General features: G+C 31.8%; 1 protein-coding gene across 3 annotated transcripts; it reads left to right on the top strand.

The window, feature by feature from the left end:
- Positions 1 to 1,559: 1,559 nt before the first annotated feature.
- LOC130625402 (cyclin-dependent kinase 17-like) lies at positions 1,560 to 18,206 on the top strand. 3 transcript variants are annotated; one of them, XM_057440492.1, is made up of 16 exons: positions 1,560 to 2,082; positions 8,951 to 9,078; positions 9,339 to 9,473; positions 11,426 to 11,482; positions 11,708 to 11,822; positions 12,390 to 12,484; positions 12,640 to 12,702; positions 13,366 to 13,427; positions 14,695 to 14,877; positions 15,019 to 15,109; positions 15,342 to 15,405; positions 15,636 to 15,684; positions 15,818 to 15,860; positions 16,215 to 16,305; positions 16,628 to 16,708; positions 16,814 to 18,206. In XM_057440492.1, exons 1-16 carry the CDS (start codon positions 1,920 to 1,922, stop codon positions 16,843 to 16,845), a joined length of 1,452 nt encoding a protein of 483 aa, XP_057296475.1. In that variant the 5' UTR covers positions 1,560 to 1,919; the 3' UTR covers positions 16,846 to 18,206. The 3 variants fall into 3 exon arrangements, with proteins under 3 accessions (XP_057296475.1, XP_057296476.1, XP_057296477.1); XM_057440493.1 differs by lacking the exon at positions 1,560 to 2,082 and adding an exon at positions 5,054 to 5,105; XM_057440494.1 differs by lacking the exon at positions 1,560 to 2,082 and adding an exon at positions 7,257 to 7,299.
- The last annotated feature ends 1,113 nt before the right edge of the window (positions 18,207 to 19,319 follow it).

Raw genomic sequence — 19,319 nt, forward strand, 5'->3', positions numbered from 1 at the left:
TAAAGATCTTCTTAAAAATCTACACGAAATATTGGAAGAAGACGTATGGCTGGATAGCGTGCCAGTTTTGTAATACTTAAAGATGGCGATAACACCTGTATGCTTTCAGGTTAGGCACCATAAAAAGAAAAATGTCGGGCAAGTTTCTATGGATTTTTCCTCGAGATAATAACGTGTTCATAATTACTGCGCGCAACATTACTTTAGACCCTCAGTAGAGTAATTTATTATGGTTATTTTGAATGACTCTGTTCACTAAAACCACTAGTACGCGAACAATCGTACTACATATGTGCTTCTAATGCTAGGCAGGTTATAATTGTAAAAAGGCGCAAAAAACGCCCAGTGACTAAATAAGCGCCTGGCGATGCGGTCTGGGCGCTTGATTATGAAACGTTTTAAGTGAATGCTTATTTGGTCAAATGTCCAGCAAGTCAAACTTAGCGCTTAATTGAAAAGAATGGAAGTATGATAACACGTCTTTTGTTTTAAAAACAAAAGAAATTCGATACAGCATTTGTTCCGAAGAGACACAATTAAGTGACAGTGACAAGTAAACTACGAGAATCGACTAGGTTTATGTCAAAGAGCTCTGGGAACGAGAATGTATCTTGTTAACATTCTTCCAATTCTTAATGTTTCTTGTTAAGCAATGTTTCTTTACAATAATAACAACATATTCAAAATGGTAGCGGAGTCGCACGAAATAGTGATGCCTTGGTTTCTGTGTAACATGTGAAAATTAATGACCGGAATATAAAGCGCGGGAGAACCTGTAGGTTTTCCAGGTTTCCGGGTTATTAACTAGTGTCTGAACCGAAAAGACGAAGTTCAAAAATGTTATGCCAAAGTTAAGGTTCTACGGAAAGCATATCAAATCGCGCGTGATTCATGTACAATTCTATAGTTTCCTTCCTATTTTTCAAATTAAAAGTACTTTTGTCAGTTTTTTAAAATGGTTATTTACTTATTTTGACAATCGAAAACGAAAATACAGCGTCCTAGAATTTCGGGAGTATCCAGCAAAAATATGACCATCCCTTATTAATTTCAAGCTTTTGTTTTTATACGGCATTGTTTTACTTTACAAAGCTAAACTCACTTCCTAACAAAAAATACGCCTGCAAAACTAATAAACCAAGGGAACAATGATGTCCCCTTAGGTTTGATGTCCCGATGATGTCCCCTTTTCTAGACACAAACTTTGAAATGTTTGCTATGTCACAGGGACAAAACAATTAGAACTATTTGACTGTAAAAAATCTTAAACGTAAAAATCAAAATCAACTTTACAAAAGAAAAGGATTTGCCCCCAAAAGAGGGACCTTGTGTTACTCTCAGTGGCTTCAGTATACCTGTTTTTTTCTGCTGATACACACTAAAGAGACTTAATGTTTTAATCATTGTTTATTTAAGTTTAGCTAAAATTGGAAGAAACTGAATATCTCAACTTTCCCTTTTTCCGCAAAAATTCGCAAACTTTATTCTTATGTAGTATCTAGGGGGGAGAGTTTTATTGTTTCCGACTCAGTAAAATTTCCGAAATGGTGGAGAGTTGGAACTGAAATAGAATACTTTTAAATCAAGATGGAGGATACCGGGTGAGAAAAAAAACATACGAAGATAAAAACATAGATTTTATATATTCTAGCTATATTAGTTTCCTTTGTAGCTTATTACTTTACAAAATTTATGATAAGGCATATATTGCGTAACATTGTGAAGAATACGAAAAAAATAAGTCTGTTTTATGATAACCTTGGAGAACAAAGAAAAAGAGAATTTTTATCAGATCAAATCAAAATTGGTGATGAGATATGAAAGCCCAAAATAAGACTTAAAGAAAAATATACCATATGTTGTAACAGTAATCAGATAGGTTTAAACAAAAAACTTTAATTTACATTTATAAAACTAGCATGAAACGTTTAAAAAGAGCTTTGTCGTTAACAAAGTCTGCACCAAGGATAGAAGAGAGTATATCAGAGATAGATGAATATTTAAGAGACACTTCTTTAGAACCTCATCTTGAAAATGGTGAAATAGAGTCCACATATAATGGAAATAATAATAGTAAAAAAGGTAGGATATTTAACTTTTATTCTTCTGGAAAAAAAGTCATGTGGCTAGAGGTTTTTTTTAACAAATAGGATTATTGCATGTTTGGGGGCAAACAAACACTGTGGTCAAATTTATCTAAAGCATTATTCTTTGCAAGTCATATAATAAATTCAGGTGAGTGTATTGTTTTCCCCAGATGTGATGCTATCATTGGCACGAGAATAGCTACTAGCTAGAGATGTTATTGCAATAGCAAACAAAGCCAGATGTCCTCTAAAACATGTATGGTGAATGTTTTGTGGACATCACAAATATCTGGTATAAGAATCATTTCAGCACTAGTAAAAGGTCAGTTGGTCAGGAAATAAAAAACTCTAAAATTCAAAGAAAGTATTCAGTCATTAGCTAGCTACATGATGGCATTGAAAACTAGTATTTGACAATTATGTTATACATCGCAGCAGAAACGAAAGCATAATGATGAAAGTTACAAGAGATAGCAATTTTTGTCATTTGGGATTCTATTGTGCAGACATCACAAATATTTGGCGTTAGAGTCAACTGAACGAACCTATTTTTAGATTGCATATTTTGAGATATATGGAAAGTCAGAAAAACTAGAGCAACAAAGTATTATATGGTCATTGTCTCCCCACAGCTTTTATCCACCATTATTACCCTGATCACCTTTAAAATTCTGACCATGAGTGCCAAGAGAGATATAGTTTACAAAGCTGTAAGAAAGGTTCACAAGTTATCATTAAATATTGGTGTTTAATGCTGCACATTATGGGACAAGTATTGCTCCTATCTTAAAATATTATACTAGGACTCTAGGGAGATCTTTGTTCAATTAAGTATTTCAAACAAAGATAATCAAATTTGAATTAAAATATTGTATTAAAACATTCAACTTTCCCTCCTCAAAACAAATTCACTATGTTTTTGTCAAGGTGCTAAAACTTTGAAGCATGATGAAACTTATTGTTTACCCTTAAATTTGAATCACTTTTAGCTACTATACTACTTCTTACTGGACGAAGACTAGTATACATGTAATTTGTGATAAACCACATTTTGTTCTTTATTAAGAATTATTATTCTTAGTACTAGACTTTCTACATAGAATTTATAAAAGCATGTGTAACAAAAATGAAGATCTTGATTGTAATATTTTCTCTTTCTATTTTAATACTTTCTGACGAGATTTTAACTCTTTTGAGTGATAGCATGAAAAAGATGCTTTGTTGGAAAAATTGATGGTTTTTATTCACGAGCAGTTTTAGATTGAAAGTAATAAGTGTGAATAAAATAAAAGAAATAATAAAAATAATAAAATTTAAAGAAAGGCAATGTCTTAACGCAGATTGAAAATTTTAGGGTGTTGAGATTGTCCATGCCAGTACACTAACCTCTTCTTTTCACCTAGAGATACAAGAGAGCATTCGTCGATAGACCAGTTATTACTGCAATTTAATATGATAAAGGAAAAAGCTCTGCTAATTCAAATGCACTTATTACGATAGTTGAGTTTAGAAAAATGTTTTTTAATTAAGCCAATACTTGCAAAATGTTATTTTTATTAATCTTTGTGGAAGTTTCTTAGAAATTAAAATAGTCATTGTAGAAATGCATGTAATAGATTTTTAGCTTTTTTTAATTTGAAGAGTTTTGTGATTTTTGTTTTCTTTTAATAAATAAGCTGTGAATATTTTCAAAGTATAAACTTGTACATGTGTGTAATAGAACAAAGTAAAGCAGACTAATCACCTATATAGTTTGAATTAAATGGGTTGGGAATAACAATTATGTAAACCCATATGCTGTATACTGATGTTCACAGGCTTCCTTATTTTTGTTCACATTTATTTATAATTTATTGATTAGTTGATTGGAAGTGACACCTTCCTGTGTTAAGGTTACCATGGGAATTGCATTATTTAATAAAGAACAGTGGGAAGCAGTAAACAAGAGAATAGTAAATAAATTCCCAAAAGTTGTTACATAATTGTTTTTAAAATTAGATCTCTTGGTGTGACACTGATATGAATTAGCAGCTGACCCAGAAAATTAAAAAATTTTATTGTGGTAATATAAGTAGATTATTACCACTGTGGATGAATATAAACATAATTCTCACTGTGAGTCAACATAAACAGTCAAAAAGATTTCGATTTATATTTTAATATTTAAATAATCAATAACAACAACAACAACAACAACAATAATAATAATAATAATAATAATAATAATGTTAATAGTAATAATTGCGTTGTTCATATTGAATTTCTCCATAACTCAATTTTTAACCAGAAATTAAAAATCAAGTCTTCTAGATATTTCTAACAAGCTGACAGCCAATTTTGTAAATGTTAAATGATGAGTTTTTGGTTTATAAGTTTTAAAACCTTACACACCCTAAAAGTGGTTTTTATAGAGTAAATATTGTCTGAAATGTTTATTTTTTGTTAAAAACATTAAACAATAAAGATTACAAATCTCCCTCCGGGAAAAGCTAGCTAATATCAGTTGAAGAAAGCCCAACCGAAATCAGAGGCCAGCTAAGTAAATTGATCTTCTTGTTTTGTACATTTATATATTTTTACTCGGGTTTTTTTCTTTTTTTTTTAATAATGTAAAATGGATATTATATATACTGTCTTGAGTTTACATTTTCTTTAAAATAAATATTTTTCTTGGCTTAATATAAAACATGTTTTTTGGCTATAAAGTAATTGTGATTTGTTGTGTCGTACAACAAATCACAATTACTTTATACATGTTTCCAGTTTTTGACCTAACATGTGATGTCCCGAAAAAATATTGTTATAATGATGTAAATTAAGGCTTCTTTTGAAGAGTTGTTTTCATTTATTTATGAAGTGTTGTGCTTTGCTGTCGTTGTTAAGTGAACCAATGGGGAGTCTACATCACATGTGGATATACATCTCGTTTCATCAAAATTGTAAACTTTAGTTGTTTTTTGGAAAAAATATTTTTTGTTTTCATGGGGATTTTAATTATAAACATCCATGCAAAAAAAGGTCCAGTTTTGTTTTATTTTATCAAATTTGTAGTTTCTACATAAGCACCTTGTATGTGTGTTTTTAACATTCAACTTTTAATCTCAAGTAAACATTGGTCATGTTGCTATTACATCTAGGATTAAAATCAACAATGAGCCAGTTAGCATTCTCATAATTCCTTCATTAAAGATTTTGTTTAAAAAATACATTCTAAGGATTATTACACATACTTAAGCACACTCTATAGGAAGGTATATAAATGACAATTCTAAGTTGTTGTTTTTTATGCTATCTCCGTTTAATGAAATGTTAGCACGGATTGGATTGTACCCTCATTATCAAATCAAAAGGAAAAATTGATTAAAAAAAACATGTCGTACTGATGTCCCAATTTTGATTTTTATTAACAATCATTTTACCCTGCATACTACTTTTACCAAATAAAAAAAACTAGAACGGGAGCTATATATAATGTATTTTGATGTTACTTTACATCAAGATACTGTTTCATGAAGCTGGCTGAACATTATTTCATGTGTATATATTTGCAATATTTGTAATATAGCTAAGAAGCTTAGTTAACTGTGCTTTATAACTAAAGAGCCTGTATTTTCAAAACAGCTTTACTATTTCTACGGTATTTTTCACAGTTTATTTTATACAAGCTTATATATATGTTGAATGCAAGTTAAATTCAGGGGTTGAGTTTTGGCTTGATCTAACACTAAAATTGTCTGTGATTTGGGGAAAATGGGTGCATAGATTACTGTCATGTAATAAAAATTTGGTCTTCAAAATAATTATAGCAATGTTTAAGCTTACAATTTTGTTTCTATATAGACCTAGAAAAGAGCAAGTCCAATAAGGGTTTAAGTAAAAAATAAATCATTTTAGTTATATATCCTGTGTTGCCTTAAACTAAATTCCTGACAAACTTTAGCGAGTATTTTCATTCTATCAGTTTAAATCTCTGATGTTTCTGTGACATACCTATTAATTTTATCAGACAAAACTAAAAATTAAGTTGTTAGTGATTTCTACAACATCATTTCCAATAAATCTCTGGAGCTTTTATGAGATTTGTTAACTGCATGAATCATTTACTTTTTTAATGATTTGACATTGAAGCTTTGGAATGAATACTGTTGTTTAGTGCTTTTCGTATGTTGTTTTATTTGCATACCTCTAAGTTTAATAAAGAATCTTATCTCAATTTATTTCGGGTGCTTGTTTATTCTTGTTGTTAGATAAAGATGATAATATATTTCACTTAGAACTTCGCAAAGGTTTTGAATACTGTTATATAAATAAAAAATATTGTTGTTTTATTTTTGCAACAACTGAGCACAATTTTATACTTCATGAGTAAACAAGATTAGTTTAAAATGTACGTACTATATTTTGTCATTTTTTTTTGATTTCCCAAAGTTCTTGAACACATTTAAGACAAAAATGGAAAACTTTAAATATCTATAAATTTTTAATTTTATATAATCTGTTACTATTGTTATTTGATATGATTATGTATTTCATCCCCATTCTGCTTAAATTCAAAATGAGTAGGAAAGCCACATTTTTTTTAATTAAAAAATGTGGCTTTAAACTAAATTTTTTCTACTTGGCTACAAACAAAGTCAGATTTAATGTGTGAGTGCGTTTTCTGAAATTTTAATTTTCTGTCAGAGTGAAGTTTTTAGTAATATTCTTTTTTATGGCTAAGACGTAAGATTGCCCAACTTTTTGATCTGAATATTTGGAACAACTTTCTAAATGGAAACGAGTCACAAAGTTTACTTATGAACCAAACACTCGATTGAATTAGTATTCTTCATTAAAAAAGATTTTCCACGAACAGGGTTTATTTTTATCTGTTTAGTATTAGTTCTATGTAACATATTAATGTCATCAGATTGATATTAACACAGTATATAGTTACAGAATAAATAATACATAAACAGAATTTGTGAAATAAAAATGTTTATTGATAATAGTGAAATAAATTATGCAATGAATGTAAATTATTCATGGTTTGTAATTTGTTTCACATCTATTTCTGTACATTTGTACTTGATTTTCATTGAAAGAGGCATCTTTCTTCTTAAGTAAATAAGTTTTTCGATTTTTTGTTCACATTTTTTATTGTGAAATAAGTCAAAGACTAAAAGCTACAGTGTTTGGTGCATGATGTTAAATCGTAGAAAAAGTTGTTACGGTATGGTAGGTTCAACAGGTCATACAAATTTTATAAGCATGTCACAAAGTGATTGGACAGTCCATAGTGACTTTCTCGAACATATAACCACAATTTATAGTTATGGTATTGTAAAATATCCATACATGGAATGCACAGTGCAAAAATAAGTCTTAATTATTTATTTTTATTCATTGATTTTATGTATAAAAAATCCATCCTCAGATAAAATTTAAAAATTGCAGAAACCTGCCTGATTTTGTTTGTGGTGTGCATTTTTATGCAGAAACTGGAAATAAAATTAAATGCAATGCAATTGTAATTTGTTCTATATTTAGCAACAGGCCAAAATAAATCGCTGTTTTCGCTATTTTGTTTTGAAATAGGAAACATGTACACTACGCCAGCAAGCCAACATTGTACATAACTGAAATAAATATTTTGATATAAATTACAGGATCGTCATTGTACATTGTTTTAGCACATAAGAAAGCAAGTCAAGTATTGAACATGTGTGCTATGTTGGTAAGGCCTTATAAATCAGTATTTTGGATGTGCTGTTAAAAGCACGCCTTAATCAATTTGCATGTGTCTGGAGGAAAGAGCACGTGTTATTTGAAAACTCAAAAAATTCATAAAATTAAATTATGGAAAGTCAAATGCTAAAAAAGTAATGGGCCTAGTAGTCTAGGTTTTCTAATTATTTCATGATTTTTGTACCAAAAAAAAAATTCATGGTTTCCTAAATAAACATAATGTATGATAAAAACACACATATTTTTCGATGGCACTTCAGGTGTTCACATATCCATTTTAAAGTTAATTTTATCACAATATCACTATAATAGATTACAATTAGAAAATGCTTAGCTCAATTAAACAAATACAAAGGTGTAAAAAGTTCCATGAGCTTTAAACATTATAGGACTAGCTTTGTGGTCCCTCCTAGAAACAATCGATAGGTAGATTGTGACACTGTGTCAATATATTCATTTTAACATGCAAAAACATAAAAAAAAAATAAAAAAAATTTAGAAAACAAAAAGCCTTCCTTTCTTTCTTCAAAATGGTGACTGCTATATTAAATTATTCACAGCTATCACCAGAACACCAGAATTTCACATTGTATTGTTGTGTGTATTGTTGAATTAACGCCTTTTATTTTGTTTGTTTGTTTATTAGGTATTATTTCTGTTTTACAATGTTGACCAAGTATTCAATAAAACACAATAAAATGAAAAAATATGAGATAAAGAAAAAAAATCAAATCTCCACATTTTTAATGATAGGCTTTTTTTGTGTTTATACACGAAAAAAAAGTGCATTTATTTGCAGAAATTTATCAGTTTTAAAAATTATGTGGCAAATTATTTTTTTTTTTTTACATATTGATTTGTTACTTTTCACAAACAGCTTTTGTAAGATTTCAATTCAACACATGTTATTGTAAGTTGTTTTGCTAGTTGTTTGTTAGATTATCCGGGTTTAATAATCTCTGTTGCTTAGCTTTCCGCAGTTTCAGCCCGCTTTATCATACACTTCGGTGTAAACAACGTTATTAGATTGTTACTTTATTCTATAAAAATGTTTTTCTAATTGCTTACAAGAATTTTACTAAATATAAGGAGGTAAAAATTCCGATAATGTTAACAAATGATTTTCCTTTTTTTAGACTTTTTGGCTGCTCGCACGAAAAGTGTTGCCTCAACCGACTCTGGACATGGTTCGGGAAATGAACTTGAAAATGGAAACAGTAGAATGTCACCAGTAAAACTACGAAGGATGAATAGACAATCTTTGGTATTTTTTGCTCTTTATTTACAAGTTTTGGTACATTTGTAAGCATTGCTTATTTAAGTGCAGTCTTCCATTTTGAGACTTCTAAGTATTATTCAAGATCTTTGTTACAGATTTTTTGAATTAGGATTTCTCAGAAATGGCAATGATTCAGTTTGAATAGTAAAAGTTGGAATTGCTTAGATTTTTTTTATATTCCAATCCAAGTTCATGTTAAATTACTACTGCAGAGTTTTAATGTTTTTTGTTTGATCATCCTTTAGGAAACACGACAGAAACGGATGTCCTTGCCTGCAAATTTAAATCTACTGCCTGAAATGCTCGAACGACAACAAGGGTTTGTCCCTACTTCTCCATGGGGTGGTGGCATGTCAAGAAAAGAAAGGCGTGTTTCTTTGGTAGGTTAAGCATAATTTTATGAGGAGTCCTCAGTTCTCCTGCTAATTTGATAAAACATACTTAGTATATCCTACAGAAAACAAATATTGTGGTAACAAATATGAAACTAGCCTTAATAGTTTTTATCAAAACATTTTGGAACCTAAAAAGTTTATAGAAACTCTATGTGTTGGAATTTTAAAAATAGTAAGGCCTACTTATTGTTGGTTAAATTTGATAGGATGTGTTGTTTTTGTATCACCGAATGCAATGATGGGTATTATGCAAGTTTATAAAATGTTGTTTCTTTCCAGTAACAACCCAAAGTAAAGGCTTAAGGAAGAGTGTGAGATTTAGTGACGTTGGATCAATAGAGTAAAATGCATAATATTACATAGCACCAAAGAATATTTGATGTATAGCATTTGAATGGGACACCTGCTTCTTCCTAATCAAAATATTTTATTTTTCAAAAAAAAAAACAGTGATTATGCATCTCAGGAATTTTTTTTTCTTTTTTTAAATAATAGAATGTGTCAATTAAAGTTTTGTTGTTTACAATTTTGTCTTCCACCACACACTCACTTTCTGTACTGTACATATTGACAAAATGCACCTGTTTAGTCTTTTGTGTATGTAGAGAACTACCAATTACTTATATTTTTGCTCGTATATATTACATATGCGAATCGCAAGAACGTATTAAAAAACATGCTTTTGGTCGTTAAGAAATCAGTTTTTGTTGTTGTTGTTGTTTACGGAAACATTTACTTTCAGATTTATGCAAACAGCTAAAAACTGATTTATTAATGTACTTTAAGTAATGCTGTTTTCCTTTTACAGTCAAAATTTGTTTTTGTTAAGATGTAAATATTATTGTAGGCATATCTTGCTGGCCTTTTTGTTCTCTTTGGGGTTGTTTGAATTTTAACATAATAGAAGTGCAAGGTTGCTTTTTTATGTGCTTGGATGGCTCCAAACTATTTCTGTGATGTTTCCAAGGCTTTCAATTTGACAGTGTTGCAACAATATGATTGTGTTATGCTTTCATGTTAATGGTATATGAAGCCAAGATGAGGTTTAGTTTCCCTGCTAGAATTTTTAACCCAAAGAAGAAACACGACAGCAGGAAGAGGGATTTGCCACATTTTCTGCGAATTTTAAATGTTAACCATTCTGAAATTGAAATTTCAAATACAATTGATCAAGAGAGTTTCCATGGCAACAATCGTGCTTGCAAACTTGAAAATAAAAGGGAAAAATTTCGTCCTGGGGACCAGGATAAAGTTTCAGTTCCTAAAATTCAAAAGGATTTAGTCAAATATAACAGACTAGCAGAAGTACAGACTATACAACAGAATGACTATCCCTTTCAAATATCTCATTCTCAAACGGCTCTCAGCAATGTTCAAATACAAAACATGGCACATCGAAATAGAATGAAAAGAAGACCAGTGTCTTGTGTAAGTCTTTATGGCTTAGTGGCTTAGTGACTTTCAGATGCGACACCAACATTATGAGGAAGGTTTTGATGTATAGCCTTTAGAATGCAACACCATTCTTGCCCAGATGATATTGCATGTGTTCTGTGTATAACATGTACACCGTGTTTATGTATATGGCATTGCAGTGATAAAGGAGGGTTTGACGTCCAACCTTCAGATTCGACACTAGCCTATTCCGAATCATTTTAATTTTCAATCTCTATAATAATAGTTCTCGTCTGTCTGTCTCTGTGCGCTCCCACCGCTAAGTTAAAAATGATGGGGCGAACCCATGGATTTTTCCATGGGCAACGACTAGTTATAAATATTTCAAGTAATTTTGATCTATCATGACATTTTTTTATTCATTGGAAAAATTTTGAATTTTTGAAACAGCCTTCCAATTATTGCGGCATTGCAACTGTGTATGTATTCAGTTTGTTTGTTTTTATTTATTCATTAGTTTTATTCATGGTATGTTTTTTTAGTCCGAACTTGGTTATGGAAAGATGAGTTCATACACCAAACTTGATAAACTTGGAGAGGTACGTAACTTACATTTTTTAACAGTTTTTATAACCATCTGAGCCTTAGCTTTAGTGAGTTTGAACAAGTACCGAAAAGGTACAAGAGAGAAGCATTTAATACTAAACGAGACAAGGCCTCAGTGTTTCAAAACTTATGTCTCCAGCTAACACATAACACATATTTTAGATTAGGTTATTTTTCTCATTAATTATTAAAGTAACACAAACCTTTGTTTGTTTCAGGGAACCTATGCTACCGTTTTTCGTGGAAAAAGTCGTTTGACAGACACAGTTGTAGCTTTAAAAGAAATTCGTTTAGAACACGAAGAGGGCGCACCATGTACAGCTATAAGAGAAGGTATGTGTGTTTACTTTTTTCTGTGTGTTTAAATCGATTTTTTCTTAAGAAAATTTGGGGAAAATGACCATATTGACGTCAGCAATAATTGGTACATTTTAAGATTTTTGGATCTAACAAAATAAATAATATTTTAAGTCCTGAGTCTGCTTTAAACATTAAATTAAAATTGCGTAAATCGAAGTATCCTAAATAATCATAATTCAACTTCATACTTCAACACCTGCCATCTTCTCACTGTATTTTGAGGGAATGCGAAGAGGTCTTCTAAGTTGTTCAACAATTTTGCATCAACAATTTTTTGATATTAAAGATATAACTGATGATGTTGTTCTTTTCACATGCATTAAAAACTACAGTGCTTTTTCAAGATATTCTTCTTGACTTTAGAGCTGGCTTTAGGGGTAAGAGTTGTGCCAGTGTTTCCTTGAAAAAGGCTTCCAGTTCTGATTAACCAAGGCTTTTAACCGTAATGTTTGGAAAAAAAGAGGCATGCCGGTCTAGGCATTGCTTAACCTTTATCTTAAGCTGGTTTATTTTTATGTCTCGCTTTTGTGTCTCGTTTAGTATCGCTCTTGAAAGATTTAAAACATGCAAATATAGTGACGTTACATGATATAATCCATACACCGAAATCACTAACGTTAGTTTTCGAATATGTGGTGAGTACATTCAAAATAAATAGCAGTTGTGATTCTCATTGGTTAATAGAGAATAACTCTTGTGTCTCATTGGTTAGTAGAAAATCTTTCCTGAATCTGATTGGTTACAGTTGGGTGCATCATACTAACTCGAATTCTGTTTGATTTCGTTTCAGGAAAAGGATTTGAAATCATATATGGACGAATGTGGAGGGATTATCAGCTTAAGTAACGTCAAGGTAAAAATTAATTTCTCCATTTTGTTTATTTATTTATTTTTGAGATTTGCAGCAGTCATTTGCAGCAGTTTTTCACGGTTAAAGAAAAATCGACGTGCAGCCTAACATTGCTAAACATTTTTCTTACGACGTACCAATACATTTCGCTTTTGCAACAAAACAGTGATAGCTTTATTTTGACCGCTTTCATACATGCCACGTACATGCTATGTCATCCTAACATGGCATAGAAAGGACACAGATGGGTTGAAAAATCGTTAAATTTGGTTGTCAAGCTGGGTCAAAAAAGTCCTCCCCATCGTAGCGTGAACACACGTTGTTACATATAAGTGTGTAATATAAAAAGTTATTAACAGGGAATAGGTATAAAACAACAGAAACAACAAAACACCATTTAATTTCGTTGACGGAAAAAGTTTGGATTTCCGATGCGAAACTATTAACTGTCGGGTTATGTCGGTAATTTTTTGATTACTGATCAACTGCTTAGAAACTTTACTGTTAACGTTTGCTAGATCAAAGCGTCATGTTGATCAGGACTAAATTGCTTCTTTGTGACGCATACATATCAAATTTTGTCTGTCAGCATTGTACATTCAACATCTATCAGCCGACACCACCCTTTATTATTTTATGAAATGTTAACTTGTTTCTTCTTTTTAGATTTTCTTGTTTCAACTGTTACGCGGATTGGAATATTGCCATAAAAGAAAAATTCTGCACAGGTGGGAAGCGTTAAAGAAAAATATTTTTTAGACTAGTCGTTACGCGTGGAAAAATCCACGGGGTTGTCCGTCTTTAAATTACACTTTATTTGATGTGTCCGTTTCACGACACTTGTCTTGCGGACAGACAGACAAAATACGGCTATCTGGAAATGTGAATTCACGTTCATATGCATGCAAATCTGTGCTTCTATTTAGCGTAAGTTTTCTTTTCGCCTGGATTGTACGTCCTCGAAAAAAATATAAACAAATTTGATTTTTTGTTCTTGATACTTGTTATTCCAAATCCCTCTTTATCAACGCAGGGCTTTTTTGAGGGAAGGGGGCGCATAAAGTTCCTGCGGGACATAAAGCACCTGCGAGATATAATCCGGAACTACTAATGTCTAGGTGATAAAACTTGTTTTTAGAAAGTCCTAATGAAAACATATTCTAGGTAAATAAGAAAATTTTAAGGATACTGTAAAGATTCAGACACATATTCAGTAAATTCATTATTTCTCAAATGTTCTTAAAAAAATATTTATTGAATATAAAAGAAAATTAAATTGCCTATGAAATAATACAAATGTGATATTTAATTGTTTTCCATGTAGCCAAAACATACGGCTATTCTTCGTGGATGTATATTCACTGGATAGAAATAATTGATTTCATATAAAAAAATAATTTTAATGATGTCATTATGATCATATTTGTATGACAAAAAAATTGATGTTCGTGTTAATAAATATGGCATGTTCTAGGTAAACAATATAACGACGTCATTTCGCTAAATTGATATTTCTTTTAAATCTGGTATTTATTTTATCCCACTCCTTAGCAACGCCTGGTAACAAACACTACCTGGCAACAAACATACATGTAATAAATAAATTCATAATCTATACAACACTCTTACATGCATGTTAGTACTTTACAAAAATTTACAAAAAATTACCCCCGTCCAAGAAATATGCAATACACCCCGCAAAGTATAAAATTTTCCTATTTTTTTTATCACAAGCCCTCTTGAAAGTTCTGGAAAATTTTTATGATTTTGGCACTCCATTACATGCCAAACGAATGTTGCGCTCGGTCAAATAGGCTGTTGAAATTGGGGGTATAAAATATCCGTATTTCACGCCCCGTATTTTTGCAACGCCAACAAGTGGGGGCGTTTGCCAATAAGAGAACAATCTACACATGGTTTTGAATCCAGTTTTTTTTTGCATGCAAAGTTTTGTTTTGCATTAATTTGTTTATTTTGTTGTTGTTTTTTTCGTAGGGATTTAAAGCCACAGAATTTGCTTATAAACGAAAAAGGCGAATTGAAACTTGCGGACTTCGGGTTAGCGCGCGCAAAATCTGTTCCCACGAAGACGTATTCGAACGAAGTCGTTACATTGTGGTATCGTCCGCCTGATGTATTGTTAGGATCGACAGAATACAATGCTTCTATAGATATGTGGTGCGTTCATGTTTTATGTGTGTGAAAGCATATTTTTAACCTATCCCTCTAGTTCCTTTAGTGTGCAATGTGTACCAGTACTTTAGTACTGACCCAGACTCTAGATATTTCTGTATAGAACAGTGTTTTATTTTTATGCAGGGGCGTTGGATGTATTTTTTTCGAAATGGTGTCCGGTAGACCTATGTTTCCTGGCTCCACAGCAGAAAACGAATTAACTCTTATATTTAAAGTAAGTGTAAAGTTTAATCACGAATTTTATGCATACTAACCATGAGCGCTGGTTTATCGAGTTTATAACAACGCGAATTCGGTTTATCGAGTTTACAACAACACGAAATTGCTTTATCGAGTTTATAACAACGCGAATTTGGTTTATCGAAGTTTTGAGAGGCAGACATTACGATTTTAAAGGGTGTTACTGATTTAGAGTTTGGAGCAGGAAAATTTTCTTTCTTTTTTAGATGTTAGGAACACCGAACGAGCGCGTGTGGCCAGGGATTAGTCGCAACCAAGAATTTATAGCAGGTACAATGTGGTAGAAACATTTCTTTACACTGATTCGCTTGATGTTAAGGTAGCGATGTCAATCTCTGCTGTAAAACTTGTAAACAGGTTGGGCGAAGCATAAAAATTGTTGCCTTGTTTATTCCAAACATGATGGAAATGTTATAACGGTCAAGTACACTACGACGGAGATGACAGAGGAACAACCATTGTTGAGCATTTGTAGTGATTATTTAATTATTATGTTTTAGGAAATTATCCTAATTACAGGCAGGAAAAGTTGCATAATCATGTTCCAAGGTAATGTAACTGCGTTCTTCATTGTACCTGCACGTAGTTAAAATCTGTTTATTTTCACTTTACACAGCTGAAAGTTGTTTGCATTAACAAATTATTAATTTTTAAGAAATATAATATATGATTGTTTTTGTAGGATCGAGTTAGAGGGTTTAGAATTGTTGCGGCGTTTTATCGATGTAAGTAAGACCATTATATAACACTTCTTACGTTCGACCCGGAAGAGCTTATAAAACCCATGATAAACAATATCCAGCCGTGACGAACCAGTCTTCCCCACTCCTTTGATTGACTGTTTAAAAATGCTTATTTAGCAAAAAAAAAAAAAAACCATCATCTAGAATATTGTGATAGGGCTCAATTTAGTCCGGTTTTTCTTGACCGTTATAAAATAGTATACTAAGCCGAACTGAACCTGGCATGATGGAAACCTTTTTAGCCCGGCTCAAAGAAATAAGGCGTTTACGAGAGCTTTTATCAATAAAACTTTTTTTGTTTGCGTTTTGTTTTTACTTATTATTTTTTCGCCATAGTATGTTCCAACGAAGCGTGTTCGAGCGTCTGAAGCAATGAAACATGCATATTTTAATTCGCTAGGACCTGATGTCTTTAAGTTAAATGATAGTAAGTATGACCATGTTTTTGTTTTGATGTTTTTTTTGTCGTTTCGTATAACATGTTGAGGCCGCCTCTTAGAAAAGAAAGTGTCTATGTGTAATATGTTCTAGGAATAGAAGGGAATTGTAGAGTTTTCTGTTTTTCTCGCATCGACTTTGTTTTCTTGCTAAAATTGCAGACTTGCTCTCTGTGGTTTAAGAAGAACACCGTAATTTAAACAATGTGTATTTTTGATATTTCAACATGCTTGTTTATCGAGACAAGATATTATAACATGCTTGTTTATCTTGACAAGCGCGATTTATTAATAATTTTTTTTTCGCTCTAGCCGATTCTATTTTTATCGCTACACAAATGCGTTTAACAAAAGATCCTGGATACAGGTCCGCTGCACGGCCAGGAAAATCGGGTAAGTAACACAGTGTTGTCATTCAAACTGAAAAAACTAACATAAGTAATTGCATACTGCGTTTGGTTGTTACATTTAGTTGACGATTGCGTGTTTTCCTTCTAGGACCTTCACGACGACTGAGTGTGTTGTTCTAACACAGTAACTTGTAAAATACTCCGTAATATATCGCACAGCTGTTGACATCCAGTGGATAGTCAACGCACATGATCTGATGTCCTCTCTGCTGATAAAAATGTCTCGATATAGTTTTTTACTTGTGGTTGTGGAACGTGTGTAGTTTTTATACCGCGAGATTAAAATCTCGTATTTTACTCGATGGCCTCTGTCGTATTTTACTCGATAGCTTGTTCATAGAAGACATGCAACCGTTCCGTTTGCGATTTAGTGAACTTCGACAAAATTTCGCGTATGACCATGTTTGGGTGAAGAAAGCTCGAACGATGATCAAGAAGTCACGTGGGATTCGGTATATGGGCTATGCGTAATCATTTCAACGCAGATTTTCATTCAAAAATTATGACCATTCACAATGTTTTTGGTGCGGCAGGCCTTACGTTGACCTATGAATTGGCTATCAGTAAAAATGACGTCACTGGTGTACATTACTCCGTGACAGCGGATTAATGAAGAATTAATTTCAACCAATGAAATTTATTACGCACTTAGTGCCTAGTCTCTTTTGCTTCTTTCTGAAGCCCAGTGTTTTACAAGCACTTCTAAATTTTTATTTTTTTTATGAATACAGGTGAAATAGTTGTCATTTTAATATGGTTAAATACTCTTAGTGTGTCGGTACCCATGATAAGGCACCGTTTACACGAGGTGTGTAGCAGAATGTTTTGTTCTTAGGATGCAGTATATTTCGTTGAGCTAGTTCGTACCGTAAGCTGGTTCAATGAATCCTTTGTTTCAATAAGCCTCAAAATACCTCCTTCTGTTAAGTTACTGGCTTACATTAAAATATTTTCAATTTTTAAATCAATGATGGAGTGTTTCTGTGGCTCTCCGTAGCTTTTTTAAATATTTTGTATATTCTCGAGTATATACGCATTTCTTTCGCCAAGTTTTAGTTGTAATATTGTTTGCACTGTAATATCCATTCAAATTTTTTCAATCCGACAGAAACGTTCACTCGTTCCACCATCTAGTTTCTAGTGGTTGAAAATTTGCTGATCTAAACAAAAAATTGATTATCTTATCCCTAATAGCAATTTCGTTCAGATAAGATACAACAGTCGAGTTGAGCTGGAGAAAGACACAGATTTTTAAATGACGGTAAACGAAAATTTTTTTGAAGTTAAATTGGGCTTTAGGCCATAACAACTTTAAATTGGACTTAGATCGGAGTACTTTTAAAATTTCAAACAATTTTCTTTCCACGTTTTAGCTCTAATTAAATTGCTCTCTCTCTCGATTTTCTTTTGTAAATATCACTTTTTTTATTTGTTGTAATTTGTATTTTGATTTTTACTAAATTATATACACCATCTAACAATATGTTCTTCTTCCATGTCCAACCCAACTAAACGTCGTTATAAAAGAACTTTAAAATATACATGGAAAGATTCAAGATGCCCTGGGGACGAGGTTGTGAAGATAGCAGCCTTTGTTTACTTTGTAAATGTTAACTTGCGTAAGTTAGACATTTTATTCAGTTATCGAAACATAGCTGTTTTACAATCCGGAAATTGTAATATAAAATTTATAAAAGGACTCGGAGAAAACGGACACACTTCGTTTGTTCAAAACTGCCAACTGGCTTCTTCTTCAAAAAAACACGAACAAATTTACATAACAATACAGAAGAAGAGCTAGCCAATCACATTAATAATAAAAACAATACAAAACAATGTATACAACATCAACCAATCAAAATAAGTTTTCAACTTTTACAGCTGTCATACAAATTTAAAGTGCAGGGCAAATCCTCCGTGTGGTGACGTACAAACAAGATAATTTGGCTTCAAACAAGATGAACTGACTAAATACCTAAGGTGATATCCTCTGCTAAAAAATAGCAAAAAGCTAAAATTTGGCTGAATCAGCACATTTTAAAATCTAACAAGCCCATATTTCAACACGCAAACGTCTCAGCGACAAATCGTAAGATACAAAACCATATTGTTTTTTCTATTTTTTAAAATTTGCTTCTTGTTCTCTTTCAAACAGTATTATTTTTTATGATAATATGAAAAGGTGATATCAGTGTGTGTCAACTTTAAGTCAACTTTTCCGCCACATTGTGGGCTGTATTTCTACAAATAACTTTGAGATGCACATTAACCTCGTCCCCAGGACTATTAACTTCTCAACGGCGGGCTTTTGTCGAGCTTTCTAACTTTTCATGAATACTATTTAGTAGTTTCAATAGAAAAGAAACAGTCGATATAAAATAGCGATAGCTTGAAAGAGAATTGCAGATCTTGAGTTGGTTTTTTTTTTCATCAGAAAATCAATACCTGAGCTGTTCTTAAAACCATTAATTTGGGTCTCAAGCTGTTCTCATTTTTTGGCAAAATCTGAGGCTCATGTTCTTGTAAATTAAAAAGTGTTATTTTTATCTTTATTAAAGCTCTATTTCGTACCACACGTAGTGTAAATAAAGTGA

This window comes from Hydractinia symbiolongicarpus, chromosome 14 (genome assembly GCF_029227915.1).
Source record: "Hydractinia symbiolongicarpus strain clone_291-10 chromosome 14, HSymV2.1, whole genome shotgun sequence".
Taxonomy (NCBI): domain Eukaryota; kingdom Metazoa; phylum Cnidaria; class Hydrozoa; order Anthoathecata; family Hydractiniidae; genus Hydractinia; species Hydractinia symbiolongicarpus.